The sequence below is a fragment of the Limanda limanda genome, chromosome 4 (assembly GCF_963576545.1).
Source record: "Limanda limanda chromosome 4, fLimLim1.1, whole genome shotgun sequence".
Taxonomy (NCBI): domain Eukaryota; kingdom Metazoa; phylum Chordata; class Actinopteri; order Pleuronectiformes; family Pleuronectidae; genus Limanda; species Limanda limanda.
Window position 1 is genome coordinate 16,654,872 of NC_083639.1, and position 21,308 is coordinate 16,676,179.

At 43.9% G+C, this 21,308-nt stretch overlaps 1 protein-coding gene across 2 annotated transcripts in view; it reads left to right on the forward strand.

The window, feature by feature from the left end:
- Window positions 1-2,287: 2,287 nt before the first annotated feature.
- fgd5a (FYVE, RhoGEF and PH domain containing 5a) overlaps window positions 2,288-21,308 on the forward strand; it is a 33,971-nt gene continuing 14,950 nt past the window's right edge. For both annotated transcript variants that reach the window (XM_061070223.1, XM_061070224.1), the window contains exons 1-7: window positions 2,288-2,523; window positions 5,315-8,051; window positions 14,633-14,750; window positions 15,741-15,799; window positions 16,184-16,214; window positions 19,826-19,977; window positions 20,809-20,965. In XM_061070223.1, coding sequence (XP_060926206.1) covers window positions 2,514-2,523; window positions 5,315-8,051; window positions 14,633-14,750; window positions 15,741-15,799; window positions 16,184-16,214; window positions 19,826-19,977; window positions 20,809-20,965 — 3,264 coding nt within the window. In that variant the 5' untranslated portion in view covers window positions 2,288-2,513. The remainder of the gene's footprint in view (window positions 2,524-5,314; window positions 8,052-14,632; window positions 14,751-15,740; window positions 15,800-16,183; window positions 16,215-19,825; window positions 19,978-20,808; window positions 20,966-21,308) is intronic.

A 21,308-nucleotide genomic window follows, 5' to 3' on the forward strand; every position in this document is an offset into this window, starting at 1 on the left:
CTCCTGAACTACTTAAGAATTATTCCTCATTATTAGTGAGTCCTCCTCAAATAGTTCTTCAATATATGTCATGTTTTCTTAACAGTCTATGATGCAGAGTGAAGTTAGGAAACTTTGTTTTCATTGATAGAATGGTTTATCTGCAATGACGATTTTATGGTGGATGTTTTTCTGAAAATTAAAATGAATTTTCTTCATTGCTGTTCACGTGTGTGGTTTGAATGATTTTCTGAACTGGTGTTATTGTTTACATGGCATGTCAGCTGCATGTCGGCTATTTGAGAGGTCTGTTAAGCAATCGACACAATCTTCAGACCCAAGTTAAAAACTACACGCTCTGTAATTCTCCTGCTGCAAGCATTGCAGCAACAATGATGATTCTATAAATGTTGTCATTACGGTGGGATGGCATCCCTGACTCCTGTGAATGTCTGTGTCAGTCCGATGTGGTGAAATAGAAAAACAAAATAATCAAAATGATCTGTTTGACCCATTGACCACTGCAGTAGTTTATCTGAGGATGTAGAGGAAGACATGACTTTGGTCCACACACTGAGGGCACACTGCCCCGCCCCCGCTGACTGATACAGAGAGCTGCTCACTTGTTTATTCAGTTTTGATTACAGTTGAACTTATAGCATGTCCAAATCGCACAATGGCAGTTCAATTTCTCAGGTAATTTTCAATACACATGCCAAGTGTGAAAGCAATAAGATTAATGTTTTGTGAGATATGTGTCCACATACAGACACACAGACAGAAAGACAGAAATACAGAAAGACATACAGACAGAGTGACACTAGTGGAATTAGTGGGGAGATAATAATAAATTACCAATGTATCATTCCATGCGGTAAAATTGTAAGGCTTTAATGAGATGACCCTTATGCAAGTGCAAAGATAGCATGAGGGGATTATGAAATTAACTCTCTAACCATGCAGAGTCTCAGAGCTGTGCACCTGCAGCAGAGCTTATCCTTCTTGCACCGCACCATCTGGAATGGGAGTTTTGCTGTGTGTATAATGCATGGGTCAGTGTGCCGCTGCAGCAGGTCTGACCAGAGCCCTGCAGTGATACAGCACAGCCGATTCTTTTATTCTGCCTCTCCTCTCCATCACTAGCCACTTCAACTCTCCTGCAAAAAAAATCCCTGAGGTCTGCTGCTTTGTTTGACCTTCAAGTGAGTGAAGAGAAGGAAAAAAATAAATGAGGAAAGGTGAGATATTCCCATCCCAATATGGGGGCATTTAATCGGCATTGGGAGCTGTCAAATCAAAAGACCCCAAGTGGGCAATGATCCCAGACTCCTGGTGCGTTGCCCAAGGTGTGTCTGTCCTTGAAAGACCGCTGAGAGTTGGGCTTGTCTGTTCCTCGAACCATCATGGCTGTGCACATGCACCAAGCGAAGGGGTTAACATTGCAACCATTCCCATCTGTTGCTAAGGAAGTGTTGCCTGTTGTGCAGGAAACAGGGAGAGCGGTTTCCTGTTATGAAGAAAGGTTTTTAAAGGGTTGCATTCATTCAATCATGCAACAGATGCTGCGCCAGGAAGCCGTGGCCAATAGCAAAAAAGCTTTGGTGTCCCAGAGAAACTGTTTTTTGGAAACTGCTTTTAGGAACCATTCTTTATACTGTTCTGGTCCAGGAAATAATGAGTGAGGAAAACAGGTTAAAGAAAACACTGATACAAATCTCTGCTTGATTTCTGGCTATAATAGAGACTTCATTTTTCCAAGAATAAAAAGTATGTCATGGCACAGTTCAGCAGCTCATGTAACATGGGTCTTAACTTTCCAGCTTTTACAAAAATGTATATCAGTGAAGTGACAAGTGTTGTGCAGCAGAAGAAGAGCAGATGCAATTTAAGAAAATGATTTGTACAGAGACAGTAGCTGCAGATTTCAGGGATGTAATCAGATGTCAGTGAACCCAGTAAAACACAGTTAATGGGCTGTGCCATATATTTGTAGCAGGAATCTCCCAAACTGAGTGGGTTTGGTCTTATTCTTATTCATGCAGCCTTGCCCTTTGCCTCTAAATCAGTTCATGGCACCGGTGCGCATCTGTGGAGCAGCGTCCAGAACCAAAACACGAACAGTACAGTCCTCCACTGATGCTGGCAGACAGTGCGATATCTGAGCTGCAGCGATGTGCATTGCAAACACTTAGAACACACAGAGAGTGACTGTGGTCCGCGCTGTCTCCTGTAGTCCAGCCTCAGGAAGCGCCCAGCAGCACCTCCCGTTTCCACACAGGAGCGCACCAGTCTCATGTCGCATCCGCACTGGAGATACACGCCGCCTCAGAGCTCCGCTGCTCCCACTCTGCAGAAACACACGCGTCTTCTTCTCATTCTAAAGAAAAGAAAAAAGGAATGTTCTTCAACTCTCCCGCTGCAACTTGATTTCTCCCGCAGTGGGTTTGGATTAAGTCCCCACGTCAGTCGGAGGGACGCTGCGAGAGGGAACCATGAGGAGAAGTGTCGGATCCCGTGGATGATGATTTCCCACGATGAACGCAGGTTGGTGGCGAATGTTCGTTTTGAGAAGCTCAGAAAAAAGAAAACTTTTTAAATGTTTTACACCAGAAGACAGTGGGACTCACCAACGTGTTTGAGTTAATTCGTGACATTTCTGTCTGAAAACCTGTCACCGGTTCATTTTCAACATATTTAACATGCAAATGCCAATTTTTATCCAGCACAGCCTGGTGCAGTGTGTCGTAGTGTTTGATGCCAGTTATTTCATTGATAGTTAAGTACTGACACGACTATAGATTGGTTGAACTGCTGAAATGTTCATCAAAATAATTTAGCAGATTTTTCCTGATCAGAATACTTTTTATGGAGAGTTTTAGATTTGCATGGGTTTCAGTTTCTTTAAGTGAGGGTTTGCAGTGGTAAAGTGTTTAATGTTAATGAAATGTTAAAATGTGCATGGTTTTGAAAGAAGTTCTGTTCTATTATTAGTGTTTGGGTCGGTTTGGGGATTATAATCTGTTAAAAGCAGACAAGCCCCATTGTTCAATACAGAAGGTCACCTGTCTAGTCAAGTGTACTGCATATTTATTATTTCTCAAAACAAAGGAGTTGAGAGATGGTTTTCTTTTGGGATTTCTTGTATTATGTTTCAAAGAGAGTAATTTTTCTCAATAATTGAATCCAATTTTTGTCCGCAGTTTTCTCTTTAGATTTGACAGGTGACATTTGAGGACACGGTCTGAAATCATATCCTGGAGTTTTTGCACAGCCAAGGTCCCAGTGTGTATCTCTTCCTTTGTTTTAGAAACATTTGTTTTAATTGAATTCTTGTTGCATAATTCATATCCTGTTGTTTGCAGCTGGGTGTTCTGTCAGAGCGGGACCCTTGTTTGCTCTCCCAGTTTTATTGTTCTTTGACACACTCAATAAGACCTTTCCCCCGCAAAAAAGAGTGTGTGTGTGTGTGTGTGTGTGTGTGTGTGTTTGTGTGTGTGTTTGTGTGTGAGAGACAACGACAGAGTGTGTGTGTGTGTGTGTGTGTGTGTGTGTGTGTGTGTGTGTGTGTGAGAGAGAGAGAGAGAGAGAGAGAGAAGAGTGTGTGTCTGTGTGTGTTTATGTGTATGAGTGTGTGTGTGAGTGTGTGTGTTTGTGTGTGTGTGTGTTTGTGTTTGTGAGTGTTTGTGAGTGTGAGTGTGTGTGTGTGTGTGTGTGTGTGTGTGTGTGTGTGTTTGTTTGTGAGTGTGAGTGTGAGTGTGTGTGTGTGTGTGTGTGTGTGTGTGTGTGTGTGTGTGTGTGTGTGTGTGTGTGAGAGAGAGAGAGAGAGTGTGTGTTTCTGTGTGTGAGTGTGTGTGTGTGTGTGTGTGTGTGTGTGTGTGTGTGTGTGTGTGTGTGTGAGTGTGTGTGTGTGTGTGTGAGTGTGAGTGTGTGTGTGTGTGTGTGTGTGTGTGTGAGTGTGTGTGTGTGTGTGTGTGTGAGAGAGAGAGAGAGAGAGAGTGTGTGTGTGTGTGTGTGTGTGTGTGTGTGTGTGTGTGTGTGTGTGTGTGTGTGTGTGTGTGTGTGTGTGTGTGTGGTGTGTGTGCGTGTGTTTGTGAGTGAGTGTGAGTGTGTGTGCGTGTGTGTGTGTGTGTGTGTGCGTCTGCATCAGGCAGTGTGAGAGTGCTTCGTGAGAATTCGGGGAAGAATGACAAGAAGGAAGTCCATTTGTGTTGTGAAAAATGTGTGCTCCTGGAGAGGTTCATGGAGGAGTGATGAGGGGCCATGCTGCTAATGTCCTTCCCCCTTCTGACATCCTGTGTGGAGTCCTGTTAGCGGGCCCTGCTGGAGGAGCACGGACTGTGGTGACATTCACAGAGAAAAAAATATGTACCTGTCAGAGTGGGCAGAATGAATGACAGATTCTCAGAAAAGACAATTCAGACTGATGTCCAGAGAGACAACGAGATAGGCGAGAGTGAAATCACTCAGAGATAGCCAAAGTGCACAGAGGGTTTAATAGGATGTGCGTCAGGCCAGGTACTAAATAACAGGAAGACCCAAGGGGTGTACACACTTTGTTAAGTGTGGGTGTGTCTCGTGACAATTCCATATTTTGTAGGCAGTGGTCTTTAATGACTTCAGAGGTTTTAAACTAACTAGTGCAGTGTACGTTCTTAACATTCCTGTTTTGGAATGGTCTGTTCTCTTGTCCTGTGTTAATGCTCCGTAGCTGCTTTAGAATTATTCCTTAACATTGTGCAGAGTGAAGTAAGTGATCATCCAACCTGGCTTATCTGCAATGAAGATTTTATAGTCAAATCGCACAGAACTTGGCACTGTACTTCCTCTGGAAATTTACGATAGACATGTCAAATATGAGGCCAATAAGATGAACAGTTTGCAGGATATGCATTCCACTGACAGACAGACACAGACAGATGTTTGTGGAATCAGTAGGTTGCTGTATAGTCTAGATTAAAACTAAGTTTTTCTGCACAGTGTCAAAATTAGGAAAATACGTGCCCTAATCATCCCTTATGTTTCCATTTCAATCTGTGGAAAGATTCTGAAATTAGCTTTAAAACCATGATCGGTTGTTTATCCGACCCTGTTATAAGAGAACAGCCTACGTGTCATTTCCCCAGACAGGGTGATGTTATTGTTCCTCCTGTAAGTACCCTGTGACTCTGTTGTTTTTCCTGCTGATAATGTCCCCTGCGGCTTTCTGTATGTCACTGACTGCTGTGCAGGTCTGGCCTTCCTCTTTGTATTCTACACAGAAACATGGTTCACATGGAAATGTTATTTTGGTGTGGTTTTACAGCTTTTAAATGATCTTTCACTCTCCTTGTTGCAGATTTTCAAAATCCACTGCAAGTCCCTCAGACAAAGATCCGCAGTCATCTGACCATCAAAGTACAGTCCAAGCTGATGTCCAGGCCGTGTCCCCATTTCCGTGGTCCAAAACCTCCTGTCGCCCCCAAGCCAACACCCCTCTATGACCCTTGCCAACAGGGAGAGTCCTGCCCTCAACAGAGCCTCAGTAACGGAGACCGGCCCCACTCTGATGGGGAAACTGAAGAGCTCAGTGAGATGGTCGAGGAGAATCAGGACAAAGAACAGGAAAGTGAGGCTAATGGCAACGGAGAAAATAATACAGAGGACGAAGGAGAGAGTGAAGGAACGGAGAAAGAAGCAGACATATTAGATAATGATGGTGATGTAGACAGTATAGGCTCTGAGGAAACAGTCAAAGGAGACGATGTTTCTGCTGTCGACACTACTGAAGAAGAAAACACTGACATTGACTTGAGCACGCCTGAAGGTGGCGATCACACCGACGATGACACAACATCAACGCCTTCACTTCTTCTGACTGAAACAGAGGATGAAGATTTAGAGGAGGAGGAAGAGGAGATAGAGAGTTTTAGTGAAAAGATAGACATATGCTGTGATTCGACAGGACTCTCTGATGAACGTGTAGACGAGCAAACCCCTGATCAGACACAAGGTCAGAGTGATAAGGACAGTGATGTTGGAAGTGAGGACTATTTAGACTTACTCCCCGACAAGACTGAGCTGGAAGCTGGAGGATTTGCATTTGGATTCTGCGTGCTTCCAACATTAACCGAGGAGTATCCCTACGATGTGATTGGCCCCACGGATGATGCCAGTGATACATGTGAGTCATGTGACCCAGCTGAAACAGAGGTATGGCAACCCGAACGGGCCACAAAAGATCTTTCCGGCTGTTTTCGATTCACATCCAGCACAGAGGATGTGTTTGGGCCTTATTCAATGATCGGAGCTGTCCCGGGAGATATGACAGGCACTGCTGACCCCGAGTGGAGTCAGGATGATACTGATGACAAACCTTCAAGTGAACTGCAAACTCCAGCTGCTTCTAACCAGGAACCTTATTATGTGTCATCAGATGATGTGGACAAGCTAAAGGATAAGCAGGCCCTCTCAGAAGAGGGCGAGACGGAGGAGGGCACAGAGCTGTCAAATGAGCACAAAGAAAAAGCAAAAGAGAGCGAGTCAGCAGATGAGTATGCAGACATTGACGATTCTCTCTGTCCCAAAGGGGATGACATCGAGCAGCTGGAGTGTGTCTCATCGGAGGATTATGTGGAGATAGGCGACGACGATGATGAAGAGGAAGAACAGGAAAAGAAACACATCAAAGGAAAAAGTGCGAAAGAGAGAACGGCCAAACGAGACCAGGCCTATCACGACCAGAGAAAAAGCTGTCAGCCTCGCCTTAGATTGTGCAACATAACAGTGCCAACAGACCTTGACCTAGGTCGCACCCCAGAGCTCACCAACAGAGTGGTGTTCGCCCACACAACTGAAGCCTTTGAAGAAGACATTGAGGAACTGGACTGCCATATTGTGCCTTACTATGAAAACACAGACTCCGAGAGTGAGGAGCATATTTACGAAGAGGCTGGGTTTGACTCAGAAGGGGAGAACTTCGTAACATTGGATAGGAAAACCATCGTCACACGATCTCGCTCTTATTCTGGTAAAATTTCAGGCTATGTCCCCGAAACTGTACCAGAAGAGACCGGGACAGAGTACCAGACTCATGACTACTGTACAGTGGCCTTAGATAAGAACGGTGAACCGCTCAACCATTCACGGCAGCCAGGGGTCAACGCTGTGATCCCTTCAAGGAACTCCCGCCGCTTCTTGTTATACTCTCGGTCTGCAGAGGGTGCAGAATTGTCCTTGACTTCCCCAACAGGGTTCAAACAGTCGCTGAAGGATGAGATCAGGATGAGGAGGAGAGATGATACCCTCTCCCTCCCATGTGTCATAACCTCTTCTGGAAGCTTCTCCCAGCGTAGCCATCAATCGTCCAGTGGGGTTTCAACACCAACCTCTCTAGTGGACATCCCACCACCATTTGAGCTGGCATACATTGCTAAAAGACCAGTCACCAAGAGTTCCCCATCCCTGCTGATCCAACATGAACCCAGTGACCTACCTAAGAAGAAGACGTCCTCCTTTAAACGTTTTCTGGCACTGAAGTTCAAGAGGAAGTCAGATTCGAAGGGATTCAGTGATGGAAGTGTTCGCTCTTCACGTTCCTCCTCTGAATCCAGCCACCACGGCCCAGCAAGAATTATAGAGCTGGACCGTAGGAGCACTGGCAGCTCACCTCAGCTCCAGTCCCGCCTAGTGAACCCACATCAGCGTCCTTCAGACCTGCCGTCCAGCTTTGTACTTGACAATGTCCACCAGAGGAGGAAAGGTGACCTCAAGGCTTATGGCAGGGGCGTCTCCAGAGTGGAGTCCTTTGAGGAGCGTTCTCGCCGCTCATTGATGCCTCTGCCTTTGACTAAACCGCGCTCCATCTCCTTTCCCAGTGCAGACACCTCAGACTATGAAAACATCCCAGCATTGAGCTCAGACTATGAGAACATCCAGATCCCAACCAGGCCCACCAGATCCCACACTGTGACAGAGTTTTTTGAGGATCCAAACCGCGCAACAGTTGCCTGCAATGAAAACGATGGCTATGTGGATATGAACAGTTTCCCTGGGATTGACAGCAAAGCCCAGACATTGAAAGATGACACTGAAAGGTACAGTAACCCTTCATAATGAATACAATAATTTTTTATCATCTCAAGTATATATTAAAAAGCGTTGAGTCACACAACTTACATCGGCACACACAGTAAGTTATCACATTAGCCATTCTGATACTATGGTTTTATGTGACCAGGTTTGGAAACATTTGTGTATTAAATATCAGCAAAATGAAGAGGCAACTGTTTTTTTTTACCATTGATGAATTATTGAATTATTTAATCATCTAGAATTATCTAACTGTCTACTGGCATTGGCACAACCCCCTCAAAAGAAATAATGTTTTGGCTTTTATTATTTGAAGAAGCCCCCATGGACTCTGGGAAAACCATAAACCACAACCATAAATCAATAATTGATTAAACAATTATCAATTGGCTGATTAAGATGCATTTAAAACCCATATGTTGTACCTCTTTAATATGATTAACCTAACATGTTTTGTTTATGATCCCATATGGTGTTTCAGTTAATGTGAAATTCTGGAAATCAACCACATCCTGAAATTTCCCGTTTCTTGTCGAGATGAGACTTTCATCATTCATCTGAATTGTTAGGCCTGGACCTTACCACTCACAGGTGTAATCTTGACCTCTGAACAGCTGATAGATTTTCTTACACCACACCTCAGATGAGCAGGGGATCACCTGGCTGCCTCTCGGAGCAGAGGGTTCAGTGAGAGATGAGCAGGCTGCTGCCTCAGGACAATGCATGTGGGAGAGCTTACTCGAGTTTCTTCATTTGGAAGATTTAGGGGTCACATCTGGTGCCACTGCTTCCTTTGCAAGTCTGAGGTGATAGAACAGGTTATGGCATGTGGGTGGCTCACTACGCACAGGTTATTCACCATAGAGAAAGTAATTATGGTCGGCAATTAAAAGTGAAAGTATGTGGGGGAGTTCTTTCAACACGCGGAAGCTGAGACGGATGAGAAAAAAAAGGTGAGAGAGGGGAGGGGATGTGTTAATAAAAGGAGCAGAAGAGTAAAAAAAAAACAAAGAGTGGAGCGGTAAGGCACGCTATGAGAGGGGGAGGAGAAAGTGAGAACAAGGATGGGAGAAAGAGCAGTTGCGGTGTAATTGCTCTCCTGTACCTGACACTTATGGTTAAGTTTAGGAAGGCTTTTATTAAAGTAGCCCTCTCTCAAGTGCTTCTCTTTCATTGGGCCCTGGAGGGGTCACAGGATTTACAGCAGCGTGTGATAGAGTGAGAAATCACCCCGGTCAAGCTGTACCAAATTACCCTGGCCTGTGCCACAGCTCCAGCCACTGAGGCCCACAGTCTTCCCCCAGACTTAATAAAAAAGTTGTTTTTGATGGCCTGTGTGCAGTCAAAGCGATGGGTCAATACCAAGAGCTCCCTTAAAGGCTTTCAGATAGCTTGGGGCAAAATGCTTCAACCTCAGCTTGTTTTTTTTTTTCCGTGGTGTCCTTTGTTTAAATGTAATGTCGTGCATGTTTTATTTTGTAGTTTCTGCCTTTTATAACCATCTCCCCCTATGTAAAATGGCCTCAGCTTGCAGTGCATGCAATTTCATATTTTTTCACACATTTAAAGATCAGTTACCTCCAGGTAACATGATTTCATGCCCTGTGTACTTAAGAATTTATACTTTTAATCACAACATCTGAACCCCTTCAATTTCCCAGACAATGGTCCCTCAGTGAGGGCTCTTTTTCTCGCAGTGATGATATCGACATGGCTCATTGTGTGGTAGATGGTCTCAGTCCGCTCCCAGTGAGGCAAAGAACCAATCTGTCCTGTCACCTCGCTTTCACCACATCCCCCTTGGAGACGTGTCTGTTGCCAGGGCCTCTCTGTGGAGTGTCTTTATGTTTATTTGAGTGCCAGTGCATATGTGTGTGCCCCAAAATAACTCATGTGTAGTAATTTGTCCCTGTCTTTGTGTGTGCATCTCTCGCACTAAACTCTGTTCAAAGCTTGACATGGCCACTGTCCCAGATCGCCAGGCTGATGACGGCAGTGATTTATTGAGAACAAATTCAACAGCCAATGTGGTTTGTACATCTAAAGAGAAACGGCGGATTTCTGTGGCGAGGAAAATGACTGAATGGCCTCAGACCGCTGCACACAAAAGGACCGTGCCTACAGTAGCAGGCATGCATTTTAAAGCAAACTTACAAAGCTGCTTTGCCACAGGCTGGGCTTTTCTCCGTGTGTGATTAATGTAAAGCACCATTCAGAAGACATTTCAGCACAAGCATTCAGGCTAAGCAAAGAAACATGTTCATTAGCGGGCTTCCGCAAAGTACAACGGGAAAAGAAATTTCCCCCTAATGACTCAACCCAAGCATAGCCAAGGTGCTCGTTTGTAGGCGTGAGTGTGCATATGTGCATGCACATTAAGTCGCAGCTCTGCGCTGTTATCAAAAAATGAGGCTGGTGCTAAGCATGCTGTGTCAGCAGAACTGTCCTCGGCGCCATGTAGCAACAAATGAGTGTTGAGAAAGAAAAGAAAGCCCACGATTAATGATTGTGCGCAACTCAGAGCACATCAGTTGCTCTTAGTGTCAACTTGAAGTGGTTGCTGCTAAACTTACAGCAATGATGCAGGTGTCTTGTTTTCCATGCACACATAGCAGAAGGTAGAAGATAAGATCAGGTAGGATATTAATCCTGAAGGAAAGCCATCTCTCTCCAAGATTTCAACAACAGTACAATATACAATAAGGTAGAATAGAATAAAACAATAAGTTTTAAGTAATAAAGTGTTAAAAATTGGAATTAAAATTTCTGTGTAAATTAAAATTAAAATTTGTGTTATAAAATAAAAAGATAAAATATACATGGCGCTAAATGCCGTTGACATGTAATGTAATATTGCACACGATATTGAACATAATATGATGCTAAATGAATAGTAATATTACACATGAAAGAAAATACTATTTCTGTGTTGTAATCAGTGAAATACATTTAACCTTTTGCGTCATTTTCACGTCAAACATTCCACCATGAACCTCTCCAGCGTGAATACAAAGCCGTGGCCTCTAAAACAGCACCTCCACCCACTGTTATGTTAGCGTTAGTAGTGATGAGGGAGCCATCTTAAGTACATTGTTGTACTGGGTGGTGGCTGTGTGGCGAGGTGGTGGACAGGGCGTGTCGTTTTGGCTCGCCAAGCCTGGTGCCAGGCGCTCTGAGGTCATTGCCAGGTCATCCCCCGGGGAGGAAGCGTCCGGCCTCGGAGCTTCCCACCAGCCTGTTTACAGGAAATGCAGGACGAGGGTGGGACTCTGGCGGGAGGCAGGAGAGGTGGAGACAGGGGAGGACAGATAGGATGGAGTGGGGGGTCAGGGTGGTGGGGTGGAGGTTCCCAGACCTCTCCCTTGAACAACAAGATGAGGTGTAGTCCCGTCAGGAATGCCAGGTCGGCTGTTTTTGTTGCTGCAAGAATGTAAACCAGAGAGTGTGTACAGTCAGTGGTGGCAAAAGTGAACAGAATCTATACTCAAAAACGACTCCAGTAAAGGGACAAGTACTAATTTAACCTTTTTACTCAAGTAAGAGTGTAGGTACAAAGTCTGAAAGCTACTCAAAGTATAAAATCTAAAAGGTTCCCCTCTGAAGAACAATTACTCTGTCCAGGAGGAAACAGGACAATGTATTGAATGAGATATTCTTAATTATAAAAAAGGCCAGGGATGGGGAATGTTTTGTTGCTCCTCTTCATCATTTGCTGATTCTTCACTCTCTTCCATGTTGTTCCTCCTCGTCACAGACGTACAGTATACACCTCTTCTCCACGGTTGAGTCTCCCTCTCTTGTCTGTTTCTTTTTGATACGTGTTAAAACACAGATAGTTTCCCTCAAATGCATTAAAGGGGAAAGTAACCAGCCTGTTTTGAAAATGTAAAGAGTCGAATACAGATATTTGTGTTGAAATGTAGCGGGTGAAATGAAAAAGTCATCAGGAAAACACAGGTTAATTACAGGTGAATAGGCCTTTTTTGCATTTAAGATACAGTGTATGTGTCTGGGTCACAGCCTTTCACGTGATGTGAGGTTATTATTAACCAAAGCTGCGGCAGTCAGAGCACCAGCATCTTCACAAATCACTTCATCTCACTGTGTCATAGCAGCAGCAGCAGCACAACAGCCACAGGCTACGTTTTATCATCATGCACTAAAAGCAGCAAACAATGAAAACCTTCTCCCATCCTCTTGATCCTTCCATTAGTATCAACGTCGTCTATAGTTAGACATCTAATGAACCTATTCATCTGCTCCTATTTGCTATAATAGTGTCGTTATAATTACAAAAAGGCACGGCTGATTGCTGCTAATATATATTTCAATGCTCAATGTTTAGCTCAATTAAATTGCATATAAAAGGCATCATCAAATCCACAGGAGATTAGAGCTGTAAAGGTCTTTTTACAGAGGCCCCGTGTCCTCTGCTCATACTGATACGCTAGATTTTGTAAAGAAATCAAATCCAATATAAGCAACTATTACAATTTTCTGTGCAAGAAGATTTTAATTAAATTACACTACACTAAAAATTTAGATCAAATGCTTTCTTAGTTTTACGTTCTTTTTTACAAGGGGTTGTCGTTATAAGTAAGGTCACGACCTTACAGAACAAAAGGTTTGTTTTCCAAGATTGTGCTGTTTATGGTTGGAGGTGAAAAGGTGAAGGTGAGAATTCCCGGCGCAGAGTTTCTCTCGGACAATTGAAAGCTCGGACAATAAATCAGAGCGAAAGAGTGAAAATTCTTCTTTGAACTCATTCCTAAGGTTTACTTCCCTACATCGCCCAGCAGCCCACACCAGGCTGACCTGTCTACTCTCAGGTCAACCATGAGTAATGGGCTGTAGGTGTTTTCTCCAGCCCACCCAACCCGGCTGCTGTGTGTGTGTGTGTGTGTGTGTGTGTGTGTGTGTGTGTGTGTGTGTGTGTGTGTGTGTGTGTGTGTGTGTTTGTGTGTGCGCGAGTGTGTGTGGTGAGGTGTGAATCTCAAGAGTACTGTATGTCTGAATGGAGATGAAGTCCAGTGGGTAACTTTGTTAACCTTTGGTCCTACAATCGTTGTCTACTCTTTGCACACACAGGAGGCTGTTTATCACCCCAGAGCAAGCGTTCATTAAGTGTGTGTGTGTGTGTGTGTGTGTGTGTGTGTGTGTGTGTGTGTGTGTGTGTATTACTTTCTTTATTTGCACGAATTATTATTGCATTGAAATAAAAATGATTGCATTGCAGATCACACGATTTCCACTGCACAAGGACAAATTGACAGGAATATGGCTGCAACTTATGATTACTAACTATAAGATTATGACTTATGATACTTTTCATAAGTGATTAATAAGCCATTTATTTTAAGTTTAATAATTGTTAGCTTGTAAAATGCCACAAAAAGGTAAACATCATAATCTCTCACCATCACAACTTCCTAAATTAAATAAATAAATAATTAATGAATACATTTGACCAAAACCCAAAGTATATCAGTTTACATACTAAAGTAATTGTTTGTATTTCATGGGGAAAAAAATATTTATACTGTTTTGGTTGGATGATCAGTAAAACATTATGAACTGACACAAGATTTCTCTCCGAAGTGACCAAGTGAATCTATTTTTAAATGATCATATTCAACAATCAACCCCTCAAAATGAACGTTGGAATAGACAAGTAGGCTGTAGACATGTAGAAATGTATAAATCTTTTTGTAAAATGGACAAAGGGATTAAGTTCAATGACCAGGATGCAAAGCAACTCCAGATGAAATTGCCCTTTGAACAATTGTAAAATACCAAGGGGTTTGTTTTTCTTTTAATATCTTTAACTACATTTAATTTGCATCATACGATGTTTCATTCCAGTAACTGGAAGCCTACTCATTACATACTGTAGCAGAAATTAAGTCAACAAATTGTCCATGTGATTTTGAATTGTCTCTCCATTCATGCACCATTTCTGCATGATGATTAATTTTCCGCACAATGATTCCACTTGTGTAGCAGTCCCACACAAAACGTGTTGTTATCCATTTATCCTCCTGGCAGTGAATTAGGTCAAACACACTGAATGGGTCTTAATGGGCCAGAGGACATTAATAATTACCACAGGTAACATTTAAAGGGATTACATGTGAAGTGACCTACAGCGTGCCCCCCCCTCAGGTACAGCGGCGGCGCACAAAAGGATTACGGCTGTACGTACACAGCTGTGCCATCTGTGGGAAGAGCGAGTCAGGAAAGGGATTACAAGGTGCCACCGGAGAACACCATGCTGGGAATCTAAATGTTCAGAGACGCACACAGGAAAAGGAAAAACGCACATAAACAGAGGATTTGGAATATTGCTCAGGGCTTTGAAAATATGCTGCTATAAATAAAGTACACAAGTAATGGCTTATAACTGGAAATGTGCTATTTGGAATTTGTGTGTCCTCTCTCTCTGCCCTGTATTCCCACTTGAAGAGACTTTCAGGGACCTTTATCATGATTGCATTGTATATGTATGTGTGCTGTTATACTATTGAATATGCGTATAAGTGCCAGTGCTGTTTTGCTGTATTCACACCGTCCACTCTCTCCTTGGCAGTGCCTACACCGAGCCTTTCCCAATGAACTCCGTCTCTGCTGGGCTGTCTGGGGATGAGGACCACGGCCGTACCTCAGAGGAAGAGGAGGGGGTGGCGGAGCAGAGTTATGACCGACAGGTGAGATCAACCAAATCAAGGTAGATAGTTTCATTTGTCTGATCCATCAAAGTAAGATAATGAGCAAAAACATGATTGAATAGTCCGTTGAATGGTTTAATTGTATTGATTGACCTCATATTTTGAGACATGAACCTGCAGATTTGAATAAAAATGAGAACATACCATAAAACAAAAGGACAGACTTGCTTATATTGTGATACATATACAGGTCTTGATCCATGTGACACTAATACATATGACCATTTCCCCCTAATTCACTGTCGTACTGTTTCGCCTCGACCCTCCCCCCCAGAATTCCGTACAGTAAAACACAGCCATTTTACCGTGGCTCAGATACGGACCCCACCCGTCCTGCTGCTGCCACAATAACATCAGACCCCTGCTCCTGTCATGTGACGTGCATTTCCTTGTTTAGGGTGTCTTCAAAGGAGAAACACAATAAACTGAAGAAAACACATAGAGGAAGAGGAGCAGATAGATTTAAGTTGGCCTCAGGAACAGTTTCGTTTAGCGTGTTTTGGTTGTTATTTCGAGGAAATGAGGATCAGTTCCTTTCATTTAGTATTTGTGAAATGCACCACAGAGGAAAAAATAACACAGGAGCATTGCCAGTAAAAAAAAAAAAAAAAAGCTAAATGGCTTCAGTGTTATGTTTTGGCTTGGATGTTTTGAGACCCTGTGATTAGCCTCTAAATCAATGGGCAGCATTGTTGTCACCTCACACATAGCCGCTCATCCATAATGCATCTAAATTTAAAAGTCCCGCATGTGAGAGAGGCTTCATGTCTGCGCTGCACTGTAATGAAATAATCAGTCTTATTTTGACAGCAGGAATATAAAAGAAAGTGAATTTGCTTTTTCGCCACTCTCCCTGGCTGCTACATAGCAGTTCCTATTAATGTTTGAGAGCAGTAAGTGCCCACAGAGACCCTTTAAACATTAGCTGTGTTCATTCATCTCCCACCGTTCTCCCTCCTTGTCACGCAGATTGATGGCCGATCCCGAGCGTTCTACGTCGCCAAGGAGCTCGTCGACTCCGAGAGATTGTGAGCATCTGCACCCGAGGAATTCCCCCATTTGCACTGCTCTCCTGCATGTCATCGCACACCAACACGCTGCATCCAAATCAGATGGTTCTCATTTTTTGCCGCTTTGTCTTCTCTCCCATTCCTTCCGACCATATCTCTCCTGCTCCCGAGCTAATGCCTGTACAGTAACCGACAGCCACTTACAAACGTGTCTGTTGAAACTTATTAAACGTTGCCCTTGACACTGCTCCACAATTAACCACTGCTTTGATGTAGTTTCCTCACCATGCATAATTTAGATAATCTAATGAGACTTGTAAGATTAATGTAGTTTTGCAGAAGGTTGTAATTTCCCTCTTAACTAATGGGTAAATCTTTCGGTTTTCTGTTCTTGTTTTGCAGACACGTCGACGCCATCAAGTACCTTCAAGAGGTAAGAATACCTTTGCTACCACAAACTGCTGCATTAGCTTTAAATGCATCCTGATTCAAGGCTGATTAAAGGGACAGTTCAGTGACACAACCCCAGGAAAGTGGGCATCGCAGTAAAGTGGGGTTGTATCAAGGGCGGGGCTCCAGCTGAAAAGTGATTGGCCCAGTGGATGAAAAAAGACAAAATAAGTTAAAGTGCACATTTTATTTGTAATATTATCACTTGTTTTGCTACCAACCCAAACTTTCCTTTGGTGGTACATTTTCTTAACTGCTCAACTTCCCTGTTCTTATACCTAAGCCCACATTCCACTCTCACTGTATTATGTCACAGCTGCAGATCAGCTGCTTGTGTCAGCAGAGCAGCGAAACTTCGTTCAAGTAAAGATTTCAAAAGTGGTGCCTGTTCGTAAAAGACACGTGCATCCAGCCAGGCAGGGATAGTGATGCAGACTGGATGTGAGGCACTGGCATCCAACCAAGTCCCACTCAGTCAGTTCTGCAGGTCTGTGGACCTGGGCTGACAGCTCACACATCTTCAGCTCCGTCTCAGGGTCCAGCTTGGCCTCCACTTTCCACGGCAGTTTCCCTTTGCTCTCACAGTGCTGAGTCATCTGACAGCATAACTATAGCTTTTACTTTTTAAACATGGCTTAAATACTGCTCGCCCAGTCCACAGACGTTCATTGCTCAGCTTCTGTGTCCTAACTCTCCAAATTAGGAGCATGACACCTCAAATCTACTGCAGTTACTACGCTGTGGTGAGGCACTTCATTCAACCCCTCTTCAAATAATAATCAGAACTATCCCTTTAAAGGTTATTAAAAAGCTGCTGATAACATCATATCCTGTGTGTCTGCTCCCCAGTCTCTGTCTCCTTCTTCTCCTCCTCCCCTCTGTTGTTAGGCTCTGCTCAGGTTTATCAATGTTGTTGCAGCGAGATCTACTTCCTGGTCTTGACAATGTTGACGTGTACTCTGGTGTGGTCGGTTGTAAGATGACGCTGTTTGCGTACACCAGGCGCTCTCGCTGATGCTTTCCTTGTGTCCCCTGCTCCACTGATACTGTATGTGGTAGATACACAACGCGTCTGGCAATCTGAAGGTCATGTAAAGGTTGTCGGTGGGTCTTTTTATTAGTGGTTATATTGGACTCACGATGACAAGGTTGGCCATTAAGCAGAGAATTTGCCACTCAACACGGTAAAGAAGGAAGGATGGAGGATTTAAAGGTGAGCTGTAGTAAGCCTCCCGAGGTCAGTTATGCATCACAGCCAACTGTCGTCATCCATTTCCATCACGTCTCACCCCCTGCCTGTCAAAACAAGACAACATCCCTGCAGAGCTACATGCAAAGGAGGACATTCCCAAAATGGACACTGAAACTGTGTGTGTAATTTCATTTTGATGAGAAAGGAAAGTCCGAAAGGAGGAATGGCAGGCAGCTCATTTTAAAGGATAGCGTGCGAGAGTTTCTATTACAGTGATGGTTTCCAGTACATCTCTGACAGGTAGAGTCACCGAACACGGAGCAGCCCATCAGTCAGCCTGTACCTGCTAACCTTGAATAAGGTCATGAGATGAATTTCTTATGCTTGCCCCCTCGCTATGATTTATGAAAGCCTGCTGCGAGCACAAAAGCAGCTGCTTTGTGTGATGTGCAATTCAGCAAGTAATGCAAATATTATACAATGATCACCTCTAATAATCATAAATCTCCAGTCTCATCGTGATGCTGAATTATACCAATTAGTCCCTGCAGGTCTAAGTAGAGACAGAAACCCACGCTGCAAGTTTCGATGGAGACGAGCTTCAGGAATTACAGTTTGAAAGTAATTTCCAAATTTAGCCGAAATAATTTTTTCAGTGTTAATTGTGTGTTTTCACACGTTTTCACTTGAAAAGACGGCGCTGCGCCTCTGCTCGCGCTCCTCTTCGGTGTTACCGCTCCACCTAATTGAATCTGTTCGCCACCTTTCGAAGGTGACATTGAAGGCTTTTTCTTCACACTGATGCATAATGTATAGAAACCATGTCAGGATGTTAGTCTTCAGACTTCAAGCGGAGATCAAGACGTCGAAGTGTTAGTTACCGATTGTTGCAGACCGATGTCGTAATTAGCATGAAACGGTAATTCAGCCGGGAAACGCTCCAGCGGCACAACATGTACAAACACACTTTTTTTTGCGGGGGTGGGGGGGTCGGTCGCAGGAGCGGCGTTAAGTGAGAGGCACACATGAGCTATTGTTCCATTGTTTGATAAGGAATAACAAGAATACAAAGAATTTCCAGACCCTGTCTCCACATAGGAAGGGAGGCCGTGCTCCTCTTCTAAACGACTTTCCCTGTAACGGCTGCAGCATATAAGGCTCGAGACTTATTTTTTTGCTCGTTTGTGACCCGGGACCCCAGAACAGATTCTGTGGGCTGACTTATAGCGAAGCATGACTGGCTGCCCGGCCCACTGCTTAGCGTTGCTTTTTTTGACCCGACTGACGTGAGGAAAATAGGGATAAGGTGAGGAGTGGACTGTCGGAATGGAAAGAGCAAAGCGCCTCTCATTCATGCATCTGAGTGCTTGTGTGCTTTATGTGTGTGTGTGTGTGTGTGTGTGTGTGTGTGTGTGTGTGTGTGGTGTGTGTGTGTGTGTGTGTGTGTGTGTGTGTGTGTGTGTGTGTGTGTGTGTGTTTGTGTTTGTGTGTGTGTGTGTGTGTGTGGTGTGTGTGTGTAACCTGGGAGACAGAGTCAACAAGAGTCGTTAAAGTAGCTGTTTGTCTGCCCAGAAGACGTGATGAATGTTAACCCATACACCATCGATTGTGCATGATGAACGGCTCCGATCTGAAGCGCCCACTGTCGCCACATTATCTGGCGTCCAACTGGGACGTCTCTCTATTTGCTCTATGTCTGTGTTCTGCTCAGAACAGGAATAGACGGGCTCCAGACACATCAAGGCTTTATGTATATATACAATGCTAGTTCCTTTACCCACAGAGAAAACTGTCGACAATTCATCCACTTTTATTTCTTTCCTTTTTTTGCCTTCATTTGCTGAGTAGATAAATAACCTCTCCCTTGGTTTTTCACCCCCAATGTGCAATAACTCCTCATATTAGTCCTCTTAGTCACTGACAATGCAGCTATTAAGGCCAGCTGCACATGTTTTATGATTGCTGAACAGACTGCAGTAGACTTAAATTCACTGTATATCAGTGAATTTTCGGGTCCTTGTCCCAAATCAGATGAAAAGTGAGGACTATGTCTAAACCAGCATTGTGTCATCGAGCACCAAGGTCATTATGCAACAACACCTGGTGTGTAACTCTTGTGCGAGCAGCGCCGCCTTTCCTGAATGCCTGGACAGAGCCCAAAGTACTGAGGTGATATGACGGGAGGGTGGCAGGAAGGATGTTTAGGAGGATCTGACCTTCCTTCCTTCCATTTTTCTCCCCCACTCTTCATTCCTCATTCCTCTCTGCCGTTCATATCTCCTGCTCTCCCTCCCTTCCTCATTCCAGCCCCACAAACATTTCCTCCATTCCTCTCTCGTTTTCCTCTGCCCCTCAAAAAGAAGAAGACATGTCCCTGTAAATCCTGTTTCTCTCTTGTGCAGGACTTTAGGTCAGAGGTGGCTGAAACTCTGGGTGAGGGAGGAGAGCCGGTGCTGGAGGAGCAGAGGCTGGGGGAGATACTGGGCGTGCTCCCGCAGGTCTACACCCTCCACAGCAGCATCCTCTCTGAGCTGGAGGAACGCATCACTCAATGGTAAGAAACACCGCTTGCATGACTGACAACAGTGCCATAGTTCATCCTTTAGTTTTCAAATGATTGAATATAAAAATGTCGATTTACATCCACATGAAGTATTGAAACAAAGATATTGACTCTTCACTGAGGTCAAAAAAAGAACCCTGATTTAAAGATGGTTTAATAATGGGAGAGGCTCTTCTTTTAAACCAGAAGTGTTGCATGGAACAAAACCAAAACCACAGGAAAGTGTTTCTGAATGAGTCAATGAGTATCAATAATGTGTAGGGATTATATTCTGTGGTCGTTCCGATCATTGTCATCAAGTTATATTTTTGGTTTACTAGGCAGATTTTGTTGCTTCTGGACAAAGCCAGAATTTCTGTTTCCCCTTGTTTCAGGTGTTTTTGCTCAAATAAGCTGAGTTTTGAATTGTGCCTTTAAATCAAAGCTATTGTTCAGAACGAGACAGTCAACTGTAGCCTCCCGACAGACTCAACTTTTCAGCTTTTCACAACCATAACAGGCCCATTCACCATACCTTAGAGACCATGATGCTGTATATTCACAGTGAACGCTCTCACACAGTTAATGGCTTAAAGCAAACCTTTTCTAATCTGTTAGTTGACTGTCAAGACACTGTTCTGGAAACTATAAACTGAGGTACAAGCAGCAGGTTGAGGAAGAAGTGGTTACTACTGAAAAATAAATTGCCCTAAAGCTTTCGTCACCATCACAGACTTGTTTTAAAATGTCAGAGTATTGAAGGATGTGTCCTTTTAAACCACAGTGTTCTCCCGGAGTGATTAAAGACAGAATGCTTCACCTTTGCTTTTCCTCACTGTGAAGGGAGGAGAGCCAAAGGGTGGTAGATGTGATCCTGTCTCGTCGGGAGGACTTCGGTGTGTTTGACACGTACATCTCAGAGTATGATCGCAGCATGTCCTTACTGGAGGAGAGCTGCAGGAACAGCCCAGCCTTCGCCAGCATCGTCAAGAAGTTTGAGGTAAAATATTTGACGTAAAAATCATTGTTGCTGTGAATGTGATTTCTTGCCAATATCCTTAGCGCTTTGTTTTCATCTGTTTTCTTTTTATAAACACATAAAGTATGAGCTAAGCGTGGGATCGGAGCTCCGCATGATACCCAGAGATCTCACTCGGAGGGGAAGTGTTTTGACAGTCACATATTTAAATCTCAGGTTCAGTTTCCATGTTTGTGGAGGGAAAGTAAAGCCTTGTGAGTGTTTTCGCGGAGCAGAGCTCAAACCTGGTATTTCCCCTGACTCTCGCTCAGCAGCTCTCAACTTATATTTTTGTCACCCAGCTTCCAGTGGGAGATAATGGCCT